The sequence below is a fragment of the Gambusia affinis genome, linkage group LG01 (genome assembly GCF_019740435.1).
Source record: "Gambusia affinis linkage group LG01, SWU_Gaff_1.0, whole genome shotgun sequence".
Taxonomy (NCBI): domain Eukaryota; kingdom Metazoa; phylum Chordata; class Actinopteri; order Cyprinodontiformes; family Poeciliidae; genus Gambusia; species Gambusia affinis.
This window is the reverse complement of record NC_057868.1, coordinates 35,813,178-35,831,237: the sequence shown is the minus strand read 5'-3', so window position 1 is coordinate 35,831,237 and position 18,060 is coordinate 35,813,178. Positions and strand designations below refer to the sequence as shown.

Genomic DNA, 18,060 nt, shown 5'->3' with positions numbered 1-18,060 from the left:
TTAACTGTAGTTGGGGGCCGTAAAAAATAAGTCCAAGGACCACAAATGGCCCCCGGACCACACTTTGGACACCACAGTTCTATAAGATTCGAGTCAGGACTTTAACTGGGCCGCTCCATAAGTTCCTTTGGGTATAAATTTTACCTCCAACCTAAATCTACCAGGGTGTGAATAACTTTGGGCGTTTTTATGATAACTGTGAGAAGTTTTGTCGAGTTGTTTTAATTCAGCCATATTGGAAACATTTTGACCTCTTTGAGGTCACAGCATCTCGGTCACATTTAACTCCGAACTTTGACTAGGTCAAACCAAAACCTTCATCTTGAGCCATTTAGATACAGACTTTGTTTTGTGCGGCTCATTTTGAAACGTTTCCACAGTGATGGGTATAAATTAATCCTTACATCTTTTGGCCTGCTTCGTGTTGTCAGTCAGGTACTAATTGAGTCTGGCAGCAATTAGGCTGCCTGACTAGTGAAATTACACTGCAAAAATACAAAATCTTACCAAGTAAAAGTGAAATGTCTGCTAATATCTCACTTGACATAAGAAAAACATAATGTAAAAGTAACTTTTCAGCAGCTTGTTTTAATACAATAATTCCTTAATATTGATGAAAAAATACCAGTTATACCGGAAGATTATTTCAGTTATAATATTGTTTCATTTCTTCCCTCCGGACAATATTAATTTCTTAATATTGTTTCATCAATATTAAGAAATTATTGATTTAAAACAAGCTCTTATATCTGTCTGAAAAGTTACTTGTAAGTACGTTTTGTCTTATTTTAAGTGTACTAAGATATTTGCACTAAAATGTAGACTGAAATTACCTGGTAAGAGTTTGCATTTTTGCAGTGTAGACAACAGGAGTTTAGTTAATCACATTTAATTCATGATTTGATAGATATTGGGTTTGTTTGTGTGTGTTTTTTTCACTTAATGCACTGCAAAAACACCAAATTTTACCAAGTAATTTTGGTTGAGTTTTTAATGCAAATATCTTGGGACGCTTGAAAAACTAACTTACAAATTACTAGTAAGATATAGGAGTTTGTTTTAAATCAATAATTGCTTAATATTGATGAAAAATTATTAGTCCCGTTGGCAGATTATTTAACTTGTAGCAAATTTTTTTTCTATTTTATAAGTGACATAATCTGCCAATGTAACTAGTACTTTTCCACCAATATTAAGGAATGAAAAGTTATCTGTAAGTTGATTTTGCATTAGAAACTAGACCAAAATATTTGGTGAGATTTTATATTTTTGCACCGTTTACACCAAAGGAATTTAATTCATCACATTTAATTCATAATTCAATGAGAGGTCAGGTTTGTTTGGGTATTTATTGTCACTTAACAAACAAAATCATCCCCTGAAAACTGTAATTTGTATTTATTATTGGTTAAAGTATTAAAATGTGTCAGAGGAATCCTCTAAGTGTGAGAAAACATACAGATGAAACCTGTAAACGTTGTAATAAAGCGTTTCTCACAGCAGAGTGTTGACTGACTCTCGTCTCATCAGGTGCTGAAGGACATGATGACGGCGATTGATGCCGACAGCAGCGGCACGGTGTCTCTGGACGAGTGGGTGGAAGGAGGCATGAACAACGTTCCCCTCCTGGTCCTGCTGGGTCTGAAGGTGGTTTTAATTGCAGCTTGTGTTTGTGTGGTTTTCAGCTCAGACATGATTGATTTTTGTTTCTCTGAAGCCGTGGCCTTGCAGTGCGGCTCGTCTCTCCTTTCCCTCCTCTTCCTCTTCCTCCCTGTCTCTCTCTCTCTGAGGGCCTTTATGCTGACACAGAGTTGCAGGGTGTGGTAAGGTCATCCCCTTCTGCCCCATCATAACGCCGTGGTGTTTTTCCACTTACTGCGCTCCATTATTACAAACCTTTACAGCTGCATTTAACTATAGGAAACATTAACAAAGTCACGCAGATGAGAACGTTTGAATGCTTGTCTTAGCCCAGCAACGGATCCGATTTCTGCGTGTTTGCTCGCTGCATCATTGTAAAACCACAAGCTCCACTCTGCCCATCGGTTTGGTCTCTAAGACAATGTGAGGGACTTCCCCTCTGGCTATTTCCAGCCGTGGACATTTGAAGCCTGGGGTGCGTAAATTCAGCCCCCTCACAGTCGCTGTGCGCTGCCCACTGACAGGCCTCCTGCTGTGGATGATTGACAGATGCATTATGTCATAAAAAAAAAAGCACTTCAGCAGATAATCTGCACAAAAGCAAAGAGCCATAAACCACATATTGTTTTTGTTGTGACACCAATTGATTATGTTCTGCATTTAGATTTTGTTTAGAATCTATCAACTTTTGTTTGTTTGTTTGTTTATTTTGTTATTCATTCCCTTGTCTGGTTAATTATTTTATAGCTCAATACCCTTTTTTTTTATTTTTATATTTGTTGCATATTCAATAATTGGTGAATAAAATAGGAAGCAAAAAAGCCCTGGTGGCTTTTTGGAAATATTGGATCAAGTCGTGTAATTTTATAAACAAAAAGATTCCAGTAAGTATTTAATCTGAGTGATGTGCAGTATTTCATTGGGGGAATAGTTTTAATAAAGCAAAATAAGTTAATAATGTGAAAAAAAACTAGATTTATGAAATCATTTATTCCATTTATGCAGCAACAAATTACAGAAAAATAACATATTAAGGCATGAAAAACGGATCCGATTCATATCCAATTGTAATCTAAAGTTTCAGATTAGGGTTGGGTGATAAATCAATTTTATTGATGAATCACACTTTTGGTTTTTGAAAATTTTACTTTTGCAAAACCTGGATTTATTTTCACCAATGAGCTCCTTTGGGTTTCCGTAGTTTGTCAGGGCAGCCATTTTGTTTCCAGAAGTGTATTTATTTCTATTGTTTTAAATTCAGGTCAGCTCTACAACAGAATATTTGGACCAAGTCAAGATTTTTGATTTGTTAATTTGAAAAAATGAAGTCATAATATTACAAAAATAAAGTCGTAATATTAGGAGAATAAAGTAATTTTATGAGCACTTCTGCGTGAAAAATTAAAATGATGGCTATTGAGAGCCTCTTGTAAAGTTTGTTATATTATTATAGGAGCATTTATTAAAATTATCATTATTTCAAAGAAAGATCTACACAAACTGAGCTGCTCACATTAGATCCTGGAAACTATTGAAGCTTTTTGTAAATTAAAACCACTTTTTTTCTCGTAAATCGAAGATGTTTTTTCTGTTAAAATTTCATCTTCTTTCTGCCAATATTATGATTCTGTTCTCATAATTAAATATAAATTCTCACTGAAGATCTCATGGATGATTGAAAAAAACAAGAATAAAAATCTGAGATTTTACTTTTATCGCTCCGCCTTAATCCAGGTTAAACTGAAAGAATTGTTTTGATCCTAAATTAGGATCATAATAACTAACTTGCTATCTTTAATTTTTTTGTTTTCATAACCTCTGATCTTCTTCCATCTCTGATCAGATGACCCAAAAAGACGGGCAGCACCTTTGGAGGATGAAAAACTTCAACAAGCCCGTTTACTGCAACGTGTGTCAAAGCATGCTGCTGGGTTTGAGGAAACAGGGACTCTGCTGCACCTGTGAGTACCGCACCTCTCCACTGGGGGGCAACAATCCAGTGTGGGTATGCAGGCTCGAGAGGTGCGTGGGGTTGTTTGTGGCTCCATGTGTTTGGGGGAGCTTCAGAAAAGCTCAGAAATCATCATGTCAGAAATCATCATGTCAGATTTGAGAATATTACTATTCTTTTTAATATGACGCGTGCTGACTGAAAGCTGGATTTTGTGTCACGTTTTTCAGGCTGCAAATACACAGTTCACGGGCGCTGCGCTAACAAGAACCCAGCTCCGTGCGCTAGGACGTACGTGAAGTCAAAGAAAGAAACAGGGGTACGCCGGGTTCTCCACATAAATCTACACAGTAAAACAAAGTCCAAACGGGATCTCTCTGTTTCCCGCTTTACAGGTTCCAGTGCATGACTGGGTGAGTGGGAACTGTGACTCTAAAAAATGTGACCGATGCCAAAAGAAGATCAAGAGCCTCCAAGGTTTAACAGGGAAACACTGCGTTTGGTGCCACACGATGGTAAGGACTCATATTTCTACATTGGGGCTCAATTTTTACAGTGTTGGAAATCTAAATTATTCTACCTCCACTTGCAAAATTCTCAGTTATTCAAGTCTTTCAATTAACAAATAAAACTCATATTACATGGAGGAGGGCTTCCTGGTACAACAACGCTGCAGCATTTAAAGAATAACACTGATTAAAGGTGACCTATTATGTTTCCTTGAACAGGTTAGGATAACAGAACATGTTCATTATGGTTTTCGCACAAAGTTTTTCTTAGAATTTTTTGTGAATGAACTGTTTTAGGGGCTCCTGTCACTTTAAATCCTAGTAATCTGCTGCTAGCCACGCCTCCCAACTCAACTTTTACACTCGCACGTGAGTGAATTATACAATTTGACATCATTGAAAAGCAATAATAGAGCCTCCTGCACAACCAACGTGAATGCAGCAAAAGTCAACGACAAAATGTTTACCTTTTCCAGCAGCCATTGTACAGTGCATACAGTGGTAAAACCAGCTGACCAAACATCCTGGAACTAAGCTTGGGTTGCTAGGCAACGGGCTGGGCTGTGGTTGCTAGGTGAGGGGCCATCCCTGCTGATTTGTGACCTTACATTCGGGTTGTTTATGAAACGGCTCATTTTCCAGGCTCCGACAGACATTAATTTGTTACCAAAAAACATCTGGGTGTTTTTTTTAAAAGCCGTTTTTAGAAGCAGCAGAGACTCAAATAGAAGTACAAAAACATGCATAATGTTAATTTTGCATAACGGATCCCTGTTTAAAAATAAATTTTTTAGCGTTTGGAACTAAATCACACAGGTAATGACTAATCGGATAAAAAGAGAAACTCTTTTAACATATTTACAGATTACCTGACTCACTCCTACAACAGAAGAATGATTAAAACTCACCAGTATGGGAAGACAACTCTTTTATTTTGTGTTTATATTTTAGTAAAGCAAATCTGAAGAGTGAGATTTTAGATTTCTGTGTTTTCACAGCGTGAACGTCCAGCGACTCCACAAATGCAGAGAGAGACAATTCAAAGGCTGAAGCTGCATTGTGTCAGTCACGACCACAGTGAGGTTTGCCGTAACGCCTGTTTGTTTTTCCCAGCGTCACGATGAATGTGCAGCCCTGGAGCCAACAGAGTGTACCTGTGGGACGCTCAGAGACCACATCCTGCCTCCATGGGCCATATATCCTGTTATAAAGGTACACAGCTCTCCTCAGGCGCATCTTCAGCACATGTACAGTGCAAAATGCACCTACCACTCCAACACAGGACATTACGTCAGTAAATCCAGCCTGTGTTGCTTTTTAATACTGTGGATGTTGATAACTGAAGGGCTATAAAAGTTTCTTTTGTTTATTTACATTTTCTCACTAAAGGAGAGACCAAACAATGTAAAAAATGGCTGCTCAGCGTCGACGGATGACAGCGACTTCAACATTACTCCTGACGGCCAAGTGCTCCAGGTGATTTTTCTGACATGATGAAAATCCTCTGCTGCATGAATTCACTGTGGGGAACAGAATATTTAGAGGCTTAGCTGCATTTACACTCAGATTAAATTATGTGCAGGTGTAGACAATTTGCAGAGTTGGGTATGCATTTACTTAAGTAACGTTTTTTTTTTTAAATGTAGTATTTTTACTATGATGTACGTTTTACTCATAGTTGAGTGATTGTATTTTGAAGTATTTCTACTTGAGTAAAATTTCTGGGTTTCCTACCCACTGAATGAAAAACGAACATGTTTTAACCAAAAATTCACCAGTTACAGAACTGCAGTTTTGGTTAAAGTTTAAGTTTTTTTATTGAAAAAAAAAAAAAAGATTTGGAAAAAAATTATTTTGCCTAATTTTGTTATTTTTATTAATTGTTCTCATGTTGGTCCTTAAACTTCCAAAATTTCCACTTAACTTTATATTTTGGTCCATCAGATGATGTATTTTTTAAATATTAAATAGTTCATAATTTGATCAGTTATTCAGTATGTGAGTAGATTTTTTATTTACCAAATACATTTTTACTTTGGAGTAATTTCTTGGATGGCTACATTTTACTTTTACTTGAGTAAAAATATTTTGAAGTAGTTCTACCAGAGTAATATTTTGGGATTCTCTGTTCAATTGGTTGCAGTGGATTTTATTTTGCAGTCTCAGACTAAAGGTCCTAGGTCACCGGAGCAATTCAGACTCTGATTTTATATAAACATTTTTTACATTTGTGCTCTACTTCCTGTTGATAAATCATGTTAATTAACTTTACAACATATTGAAGTCACAAGAGGAGAGTTTCTGTTTAGAGTTGCTTTGAAACCATAATAAATGCAACAATTATCAATATATTTGACATCTATTGATGATTTTTATGACCACACTCATCAAAATGCAACTCGCTTCTCAATTGTTGTCTGAATTTAGTTTTTTTAATTACTTAAAAAAAACTAAATTTCCTATGAGAAACACTTTGAACTCCATTGTCGCTGTGCTACACAAATAAACTTGATTGATTGATAAGTTACAGGAGTTGCTAGGCAAATAACAGTCAGTGTAGTAACTTTATCGAATGTTTATCACACAGATCAGCCCTGTGCCAAACACTCATCCTCTTCTGGTGTTCGTAAATCCTAAAAGTGGTGGCAAGCAGGGAGAGAGGTGAGCACCACAAACGTATGCACTGCAAAAGCACAAAATATTATTTGATCTAGTTTCTAATGCAAATATCACAGTCAACTTGAAATAAGACAAAACTGACTTAGCAAGATGTATGAGCTTGTTTTAAGTCAATAATTCCTTAATATGAATGAATGAGTTCTAGTTTCACTGGCGGATTATTTCACTTGTCAGATGTATTGTTGTATGGTAAGTGAAATAATCTGCCAGTGGATCTAGTAGTTTTTTAATCAATATTAATGAATTATTGACTTAAAACAAGCTCCTACATCTTGCTGAAAATTTACTTGCGAATTAGTTTTGTCTTATTTCTAAAACACTTGGTGAGAGTTTGTGTTTTATGGAGTGGATCTCTGAATGAGCACGTTGTTGAACTTGTGTCCATATGTTTCAGAGTCCTGAGTAAATTTCAGTATTTACTGAATCCGAGGCAGGTTTACAACCTTTCCAGTGGCGGCCCTGGAGCGGGGTGAGTTACTCCAGCCTGCAGTGGTGTCTGCCGTCAGGCCCTGACGTTGTCTTTCGCAGAGTTCAGCAGTAAATAGCAACTTTTACTTTAGCAACCTTTTGGGAAAATGTTCTAGTATGCTGTACTTTTTGCTTGAGTAATTTTATTATGAAGTGTTTGCTGCTCTTACTTGAGTAAAATGTCAGGATATTTTACCCAATTTGAGTAACTTCACTGAATGAAAAACATGTTTTAACCAGTAATAAAGACACACCTGCAGTTCTTGTTAAAGTTTCATAAGTTTTAATTTAAAAGAAAATTATTTGGAGAAATTTCTCTTTGGCTGGATTTTGTTATTTTTGTGAATTATTTTCATTTTGGTCATTTCCACATAACTTCATGTTTTGATCCGTCTGTTGATGTCATTTTTAAATATTAAATGACTGATGTTTTAATTAGTTAATCAGTATTTCTGTACCCCTTTTTACTCTTGAGTAATTTCTCCACTTTTTACTTTTATTGCTCCTCCTACTTTAGTACAATTCTTTGCTTCTCTCCGATAATTCACATCATCATCTGGATTTCAGATTGAGTTTCTTCAGAAACCTGCAGGATTACAGAATCCTGGTTTGCGGTGGAGACGGCACAGTCGGATGGATTCTGGATGCGATAGGTGAGTCAATCTTTTAAAAAAAAAAAAAAAAAAAGAAACTCGCGTAAAGACTGTCTTCATGCATTTCCTATATTCTGCTTTTCTTGTAAAACTCTTGCCACCAGACAAAGCCAGTCTGCTGGTGCGGCCTCCTGTTGCAGTGCTTCCTCTGGGCACAGGAAATGACCTTGCGCGATGTCTGCGTTGGGGTGGAGGTGAGAACGAGTTTGCACTTCACAAAATGATGCAACGTTGTTGTCGTTATGTAGCGATCGGAGTCGGCCTCTTCCTCTGTTTTGGCAGGGTATGACGGCGAAGATCTGGGTCGTATTCTTAGAGACATTGAGAACAGCTCCCAGGTTCTGATGGACCGCTGGAGTGTGCAGGTTATTCCGGACGAGGTTCAGGAGAAGGGGGATCCAGTGCCATATGAAATCATCAACAATTACTTCTCGATTGGAGTTGTGAGTAAATTGTCTAGATTTTTTTAGTAGAAGGACGGGATGCTAAAATAGTGTTGAGCACCGAGTTTCTGAGTAACAAAGTTATTTATTTACCCAAAATTATTCATTTACAAAACAAAACACATGAATCTGTTTAGCATGCAAAATCTTTTGTGTCTTAGGGTACAGGCTAATTCTTCTAGCTAATCAGTTAGCCTGTTTAGCTTAGCGTAGCTTACTGTATGAAACTCTTGCTGACTATGTTCAACTTCTGATCTTAACCTGCCAATGGGAATAGATATAGAAATTAGACACCTGGCTATGGTCTCCTGTATTTACATTTAAATATTAAATAATATAAAATGCCTCATTTTTAAAATCTAAATAAACTTGAAACATCATCAAAATTATATATTAGTGGAACAACAAATGGGCAGAGACGAATTTTTCTCAAACAATTAGCCTGTTTAGCTTAGCAAACCTTAAGGGTATAAAACTATTATTTTTAGTGCCGTTATGTTAACTATTCAACTTATGCATCATCTTAAAGTAAAACGTATTTGAAAAAATAAACAAAAACTATTAATGGCAGTTGAAGAGCAACAAAAAGGGCAGAGGCTAATTTTTCCAGTCACACAATTAGTCTGTTTAGCTTAGCTTAGCTTTACTGTACGCAACTATTATTTTGGTATGCTGACTCTGTTCAACTTACTTATCAACTTAAAGTCAAAATTACTTAACCAAACTTGAAACAATAAAAAAATATATATATTAATGGCAGTTGAAAAACAACAGGCTAATTTTTCTAGTGAAACGATTAGCCTGTTTAGCTTAGTTTAGCTAAACTATGCTAACTCTGTCCAGCTTAAAGTCAAAATTATTGAACCATTATAGGCTACAAATTCTAAACAACTGTTTAATTACCCCATTTTTTTCCTTTGTGAAGAGTTTTTTGTGCAGTAATCTGAGGCTGCTTTTCCTTATTATTGAACATAGTATGAATCAACCTGCTCATGGGAATATAGATAGAAATTAGTCACCTGATATAAATATAAATATAATCTTACATGTTCCAATGTAAATGTAAAATATATTAGCCTCCTTAGCTTAGCGTAGCTTAACTGTACACACCTCTTATTTTTTACTGCCGTTCTGCTAAAACTATTCAACTTACTCCCCAACTTAAAGTCAGAATTACTGAGCCAAACTTCAAACAATCAACCAAAAAATTAATGACAGTTGAAAAATAATAAAAGCGGCACAGGCAAATTTTTTGACTAGAAAAATTAGCGCAGCTTAACTATATACAACTCTTATTTTGTAGCGTTGCTGCTGTGTTAACCTTTTCAACTTATTTATGAACTTAAAGTCAAAATTATCAAACCATCAAAGACTTGAAAACAAGTGTCTAATTACCCCCTTTTCTCCTTTATGAAGAGTTTTTTGTGCTGTAGTGAATACACCAACCTGCCAACGGGACTAGAGATAGATAGTCCCTTTGCTATAATCTCATGTGTTTACATTGATTAATATGTCTCATTTTTAAATAGATATTCTGCATTGCTCATTGCTGTTTCCTGTTGCATTGGCAGGATGCCTCCATTGCACACAGGTTTCATACAATGAGGGAGAAGCATCCTCAGAAATTTAACAGCAGGTAGGTGCTCATTTTATTCCCTTATTCATCCAGCACAGGGTAAGAAAAACCAGTATCCCACTCACATTCACAAGAAAACTGCTAAAAGATGAAAACAAGGCAATGTTGGGAAACAGTTGTCTTCAGTTCTGAGCAACACAGGTGGTGCCAACAGATGTGTGTCTGCGTCACCGCACTGCTTCTCTTCCTGAAAGACAAAACGCTGTCTGAACGTGAAGCAACAGTTAAACCTAAAAGACACATTTTTCAAATCTGCAGAATGAAGAACAAGCTGTGGTATTTCGAATTCGCCACTTCAGAAACCATCTCTGCTTCCTGCAAGAAACTCAGCGAAAGTTTAACGATAGAGGTGAGCACGTCTCACCCGAAGCAACACACCTGCAGATGTGCATTTAAATTTTGAAATAAGCAACAAACAAGGTCACAGACTGCATGCTAATTGTTTTATCTCTCTTTCTGTCAGTGCTGTGGCACCTCTCTGGATCTCAGTAACCTATCTTTGGAGGGGATTGCTGTCCTGAACATTCCCAGCATGCACGGTGGCTCCAACCTGTGGGGCGAGACCAAAAAAGCAGATATTAAGGGACAAGCAAGTCAGGAAGAGTCGGAAGTGATTGTCAATCCGGACATTCTGAAAGTGACTTCCCAAGGTATTTTCTCCTCCGCTGAGTGATGAAAGTAAAACCTCAGCACATCATGTGACTTGCGCAATATCGAAGTTGCTCTTTGCTCTGCAGAACCCATTAGCTAATTGTTTTTAAGCGATTCCAAATCCAGACTTCCTGTTCCAGCTGTTATCAGTTAAAAAGCTCATGTCCACAGCAACAAACCGCACAGTGACAAAATCGGACCTGCATTCGATTGGCTGCATGTGAAAATAAAATAATCAAATGAATAAACACGTAATTTACCGGGATGCTCTTTTCTGTTGGACATTGTGTTCGTTTTCTGCGGCTGAAATGGGTATACACATTATTCCTCACAGTCATCAGTATGGAGCTTCAACCCACATCTCATAATTGCAGCTTGTGAATCATACATATCCTGCCTCTGCCCAGCCTGTCGGATTATTTTCAGTCACGAGAAGCATTTTAATGGAGAATCCCTCACTGAGTAGCACAGCGAGGGATCAGGATATTTTATTTTTGTCATAATTTACCAGAAACCCTTTGTGAGCAGGTATAACAGTGGCTTTTTGTGCTATTCTATGATTTAAAGGTGATTCGGATAGGTCTATGGGTTATACAAAACATGTTTGTGGATAAGTTAGTGTATAAAATATTCAGTTACTGTTAAAACTTATTTGTTTTTGAGGTTTAGTTAGCTTTATTATATTGCATGTAGCTAATTTCATAATGCGAATAAGTATTTTATTTTAAGTTTGTATGTTTTATAGCGGGCTGCACAGTGGCGCAGTTGGTAGAGCTGTTGCCTTGCAGCAAAAAGGTCCTGGGTTCGATTCCCGGCCGGGGGTCTTTCTGCATGGAGTTTGCATGTTCTCCCTGTGCATGCGTGGGTTCTCTCCGGGTTCTCCGGCTTCCTCCCACAGTCCAAAATCATGACTGTCAGGTTAATTGGTTTCTCTAAATTCTCCCTAGGTGTGAGTGTGTGTGTGAATGGTTGTTTGTCTTGTATGTCTTTGTGTTGCCCTGTGACAGACTGGCGACCTGTCCAGGGTGTACCCCGCCTCTCGCCCGGGACGCAGCTGAAGATAGGCACCAGCAACCCTCCTGACCCCATTAGGGAAGAAGGGTGTAAAGAAAATGGATGGATGGATGTTTTATAGCTTAATTGGCCATTTTGCAACTCATGCAAATGAGGTGCGCGGCGCTGGAGCATTAATGAAGGATAGATAGCAGAGAGAAGGGAAGGCGCTGCATGTAAGATCGACAGAGCTACACGGTTTTTCAACCGTAGTTTGTTTTGTGGAGGTTATCTAGGATTCAATGGCTCTTGTTAAGGATAACGCAAAAACTGTGGAATAAATTTTTGTTTTGCATCTTTACATTGGAGCGCTGTGGAAGTTTTTTTTTTTTCCTCTTCAAACACACGAGTAAAATCAGCGAAATTAACCTTCTGGCAACACAATGTTCATTACAGTTTTTGCACAAAATCATTCTTAGATAATGAGATTTTAGTCTGCTCAGTTCTGCCTCTTTTGAATTTCTTTCAGAATCAGCTGTTTTAGGGCCTTTTTAATCACTTATTATTTAGCAGGTGGATGTATTAAACAATTATTATTCCAGTCCTCATTCTGCATTATAAAAGGTAAATTTTCTCAATTTTTAACCACAGTTATACTTCTTGTAGCGTCAGTAAATGTGTCACTATTTCGATCAAAAATATTTCTTTCCATTGATCTTTCTTTGACGTATTTTCCTTTCCTTGTGTCTCTTTTGATGGTCATCATCAGTATTTTGACCCAGTATTCATCATGAGAGGTCATAAAAATCTACCTATATATAGATCTAAACAAGTCCTTGGCACTTCATGTTCTAGTATTTTCTGTAGCTCTTTTAACATTATTTCCCGCCTCTTGTTGCTTTAAAAATTAGCTGCTTCTGGCCACGGCCCGCAACCCAACGTTTACATTCCCATGTGAAAATGGCTGCCAACAGATGTGAAATTATACAACCGTACATCTTTGGAAAGCTTTTAGCAGTATAGTAGTCCAGTGGTTTCTGGATGGTAGCAACAAAACAATAACAAAACACTGGTCTGTAAAAACATCTGACCAAATTTCTGGAACTTTTCCTGGGTTGCTAGGTGACGGGGTGGGCCAGGCTGCGGTTGCTAGGTAACGGCACAGCGCCCCTCTAACTTACTCAACAGTTCTTTTTTGAAACTGATATTTTTCCAGACACCGAAAAACATGAACTTACTGCCAAAAAACAGCTGGGTGTTTTTTTTAAAAGCACTCAGGTTGTTTTTAGAAGCAGTAGAGACCTAAATGAAAGAATAAAAACATTAAAAATATGAGTTTTTGTTAATGTTAGAAGGAGGAAAAATGGGCAAGTGTGACGGTTTGAAGGGTTTTCCTGTTCTGACGGGGACATTACCTACACTCTAAAACTTTTGAAGGTGGTTAAACTTGAAAATGAAAGACCACCTGCTGCCTTGAAAATGCAATTCAAGTCAACAAGAAAATAGTTGTTTGTTTTAACTCAGAAATTACAGTTTATGGAGTTGATTTAACAACAAGAGACAAGTTGTCTTAATCTTGAATTGTGAGTTTTAACTTAATGGTATAATTTTAAACCAAATAATAATTTCACAACATTCAAGAAAAAAAAAACTTCCCTCACCTAAAGCACACATTTTTCTATTATTTTCACTCAAATTAAAATAAATAGTTATTTTACTTTAGAATTATTGAAATTCTTGTTTCAAATTGCACGGACAAATTTTCTGATCTGATAATGAATTTTATTAAATATCACAACGAATTCAGCTCAAAAACTTTTTGTGTGAACAGGACATTAAAAATAAAAACATGCCACTAAGCATTCTGGGAAATTGTTCCCACTCATGTCTTTTTCTTCTTTCAGTTCTTTAAGTGCTGACCTAAAAACTCTAGTTTATACAACTATTGGAGTTTTGACAAAATTAATAAAAAGTTAAGTCAACTTACTGCTGTAAGTTTATCTTTCACAAACTCACATTTAGGCTCAAATTCTAAAACTCACTAAATTTATTTGACTTAAAGAGTAGAAGATTGTAGACACAACTATCCATCTTTCTGTTCACCCTTGACCCTAGTGTGGTCGGGAGGTGCTGGTGTCTATCTTCACCCTGGACAGGTCGCCAGGGCAACACAGAGACAGACAGGACACACAACCATTCACACACACACTCACTCACACCTAGGGAGAATTTAGAGAGACCAATTAACCTGACAGTCATGATTTTGGACTGTGGGAGGAAGCCGGAGAACCCGGAGAGAACCCACCATGCACAGGGAGAACATGCAAACTCCATGCAGAAAGACCCCGGGCCGGGAATCGAACCCAGGACCTTCTTGCTGCAAGGCCACAGCTCTACCAACTGTGCAGCCTTAGACACAACTAAATGTGTCTCAAATATTTTACAGTGTATGTTAAACTGTCTAAAGAAGGAACAGAAATGAACCGGAGACGGAGAGAAACCAAGGCTCACTGATGCTAATGCAGAGTTAAGGCAGGTTTTCAGTATTTCGTTTGATCCAACAGAAGAGTTACTGTAGAAGAAACTAATGGTAGTTCTGATAGAAGATTGGACCTGGGTTCTACCATCCATGTGGATAGAACTGGGACACAAACCACCTACCTGGGATCTTCTGCCACCATGTTGGCGTTAGATACCACACCAAACTGGAGTCCATACCTCGAGTCTTTCTGATCAAACTGGGCTGTTTGTTTTCCCTGCTGGTGTTTTTCAGACCTCAGTGACCGCCGGCTGGAGGTGGTTGGCCTGGAAGGAGCCATAGAAATGGGTCAGATATACACGGGTCTTAAAAGCGCTGTGAGGCTCGCTAAAACCTCCCAGATCACCATCAGGTAGGAACGAGTCAAGTTTTCATTCTCCAAATGAGATAACCACTTCTGCTTATGTTAATTACAGCTGAAAGCAGATGTTTGGTTTACAAATTCACATTTACAATAATATATTTTAGTTTCTTCATCAAAAAACTCCATGCAACTTGACGATTTGTTTGTGTTTCATACTCAGGACAAAGAAACCGTTGCCGATGCAAATAGATGGAGAGCCATGGATGCAATCCCCCTGCACGGTAAATAAAACCTGGAAATATCATTAAAGCTGGAGTACAACAGGGTTTCTGCAAGGTCTTTAAAAATTTCAATTTCAATCCTTTAAAATGTCCAGAATACCCACAGAATGTATTAAATTAATTACGTTGATGTTAGACTTTTTTTTTTCCATTCCTTTTTTCTTCTACTGTATTTTTTTTATTTTTGAGAAATGGCAGCTTTGGTACAACATAGCATTTGAGCCGTTGTAGATAAAAGAAAACATGTTGCAGCGGGGAAGTAAATATCGGCAAAAAAACCTCAGAAATTTTGAAAAATTAAAAAGAAACGTGCAGATAAAAAGTCCGACATCTGCAAGAAAAAAAATTCCCTTAGCAAAGGAATAAATTTATATAAAAACTAGAACGTTTTCTGCCGTTGTAAAGTCTTATATTTCCATGAAAACAATTCAAACGTTTACAGCATTTGTAGAGTCAAATATGAGTGTTTTTGTCACAAATTATTTGTACCACGAATGATTGAAATGGAACATTTTGTAAATGTTCTTAAAGAATATTTCTGTTGAACATTTTTGCAAATGTCTGACTTCACAATCTCAGAAAACATAAAAAAAATTCTGATTAATTTAAAAAACAAAATTCCTAAAAATTTATTTAAAATTTTCTATTAACTGTGTTTAATAATTAAAAATAATTCCACCTTTTCTTACAAATTATGACATTGCAACATTTGTTGTTGGAAATTTACTCCTCTGTGACGATATAATTCTTTCTCTTTAAGAGTAATGATTGTAATACTCTGGCGCAGCTCCTAGGGATGCAATAAAAAGATTTCTGCAAGTTTTTAGAAAGTATTTAAAAGTCAAAAGTTTAATTGTTTCAATTTTATTTAATAAAAACCCATATTTTTGATAAAAAATACCATTATTAAGGTTTTAAATGTGCAAATCTGCAGCTTCTTTTTGTATTTCATTTACTTTTTACTTTAACTATTGAAGAACAATTTGGCATTTATTTGTTTAATGTTCTGTACTTTTCTTATTATTACGCTTTTACTAATTTAAAGCCAGCCACTGTAAAAAAAACATGAAAAATTATCCCCTTAAAAATGACCTACTGTTGTTTTTTATGGAAATAAAATCTAAAAATGCATATTTACAACTTGCTCTTTTCCTTTGAAATTGTGCGGAAGCTGTAAAGTAAATATGTTAAGATTTTATTGTCTAAAATTAAACATGCTTCACTGAATCTTGCAGAAACCCTGTATTAGAAACATTTTTAATCGTTGCATTAACTTCAGTGCAACGTTTGATTTGGTAACGTTTTTTAACCGCCGGACCTTTTTGCGCTCCTCTTGTTTTTCAGATTCACATCACACACAAGAATCAAGCGTGTATGTTGATGGCTCCTCCATCTAAACCATCAGGCTTCTTCAAATAAAACTGACCGTCTTGACGCATGTTTACTGTATATTCAGGACTGACACTTTTTGATATAGAATCAGTGTATGAGGTAGTTTAATGTTTGCATTATAACAAAGAAAATAGGATGTTTTTTCCAGACATCTTGTGTCTGTAACACACATTTCAAGCATGGCATCATATGAAAACAGACCGAATGTTAAACTATGTTTGCATTGTGGCCAAAAGGATTTTGACCAAATTATCTCAGTGTTAGTAAAACTCTCCAATCCTGCTGTTTCGAAGCTTGACAGCAGGTGGGAGTGCTGCTCTTTAGAAACTTTAGGTAAGGTTAAAGTGGCTGTGATCTTAAATAGGAGAACTATTTGGCTTTATGTGCCTTTATAATCATTTCTCTTTGGTTCTGATTAGATAGAAGACTGAGGTTTTCTGTATGTTTGCACTTGGAGGACTGACCATGTAGTATTCTTGTTTGGTGGTGGCTGTAAATTTTGCTCTGAAAGCCAAATGTATGTTTAGAAACAAAGGTGGAGAAAGAAGCACCTTTATTTCATATTTAGGCTGATATTTTAGCTTTTTTTATTATTATTTTCAAAAATATACTTGAAAACTGTGTAAGGGAATGAAAAAACAAGCGGCCTGCTGTTCCTCTCTGTGTTTTCCAAGTTTTTTTACCCTTATGTGGACCAAACTTGGTTTTTCTGGGTTTGATTAAATCAGAGAGCTACTCCTTAGTGATCATATTATCAATGCATATTCTCTGAATGTGTTATGAGTTGGACAATTGATTGGGGCTATTTATTACATTTAAATATGTATTTAAATGCTTTATCAGCTGTATCATTTCAGTATAGCTAGAGAATGTAAAAGTAATAACTTCATGTAAGGATTTTAATAAATTGTCTAGGATTCAGTTTGTGTTGTGCTAATTTAAAACACATTTAACAGAACATCGTGTCATTGATTCATTTTACCTCAAGGGGGCAGTATTTATCTTCCAAAACCTTTATTAACTCCATGTTTAGTATAATATGTATATATAAATATATGCATGTACTAACAAGCTGCTGATTTGTTGTGTGCATTGATTTCTTTTGTGATTCGATTCCCAGTAAAATACAAAGATTGATACAGACTTGGTGCCTTGAAAAATCATTTATATCCCTTGAACTTTTCCACTGTTTGGTTAAAATCACAAACTTCAGTTAATTAGTTATTTGGATTTTATGCTTTTCACCAACACATGCAAGAACAATCATTGTAAAGTGTAAAGAAAGGATTGTTGAATTAAAATGTATATTAAAAATACATGGCTTTCACGTGTTTTTACAAATAAAAATGTGAAAATGTGACCTGCATCTGTATTCACCTCCATTCACATTTGTCCTTGAATAAAATGCAGTGAAACTTAACATGTGGATACTCAGATTACACTTGTGTGTAATTTAATATTTCATTTTAACTCAGTTTTTTTTTATATATTTGGTGAAACTGTGTTGAACCATGTTGTGACAGTTTAGCATGAGACAGATCATCTATGAAAACAATTGAACTCCACCTTCTCCCAGTGCTAACTAGAAACAACCAATCAGAGCCAGGAGAAGGGCCTTAGCGCTGTCAATCATCCTTGTGTGAGTGCTACTCTTTGCTCCCCACCTTCACCTCTCTACTCTTACTTCTTTCTGATGACAGAAACTGTCATGAATGTTAAGGCAGCAGATATACAGTTTTCCTGGAACTGTAAGTTGTTTTTCCACCGTTTAACAGTGTATACATGAGGTTGATTGACAGCGCTAAGACTCTCCTGACTTTGAGGAGGAGGGAGCGGTGAATCTTTTCAAACTGCAGAGGAGGAGGAGATTGATCTTTTCACATTTTATCTGTCTACATTACAGTATCACAGTCATTGCCT

The 18,060-nt window shown here is 36.5% G+C and overlaps 1 protein-coding gene across 1 annotated transcript in view; it reads left to right on the top strand.

Moving 5' to 3' along the window:
- The window catches only part of dgkaa (diacylglycerol kinase, alpha a), a 36,723-nt gene extending 19,522 nt beyond the window's left edge, over nt 1-17,201 (top strand). The window contains exons 8-24 of the mRNA XM_044118666.1: nt 1,531-1,647; nt 3,485-3,602; nt 3,823-3,911; nt 3,988-4,107; nt 5,215-5,313; nt 5,491-5,577; nt 6,689-6,762; nt 7,175-7,249; nt 7,816-7,901; nt 8,006-8,095; nt 8,184-8,344; nt 9,916-9,980; nt 10,239-10,329; nt 10,444-10,630; nt 14,398-14,515; nt 14,688-14,748; nt 16,093-17,201. Of these exons, the coding sequence (XP_043974601.1) occupies nt 1,531-1,647; nt 3,485-3,602; nt 3,823-3,911; nt 3,988-4,107; nt 5,215-5,313; nt 5,491-5,577; nt 6,689-6,762; nt 7,175-7,249; nt 7,816-7,901; nt 8,006-8,095; nt 8,184-8,344; nt 9,916-9,980; nt 10,239-10,329; nt 10,444-10,630; nt 14,398-14,515; nt 14,688-14,748; nt 16,093-16,167 (1,713 nt within the window). The 3' untranslated portion in view covers nt 16,168-17,201. The remainder of the gene's footprint in view (nt 1-1,530; nt 1,648-3,484; nt 3,603-3,822; nt 3,912-3,987; nt 4,108-5,214; nt 5,314-5,490; nt 5,578-6,688; nt 6,763-7,174; nt 7,250-7,815; nt 7,902-8,005; nt 8,096-8,183; nt 8,345-9,915; nt 9,981-10,238; nt 10,330-10,443; nt 10,631-14,397; nt 14,516-14,687; nt 14,749-16,092) is intronic.
- The last annotated feature ends 859 nt before the right edge of the window (nt 17,202-18,060 follow it).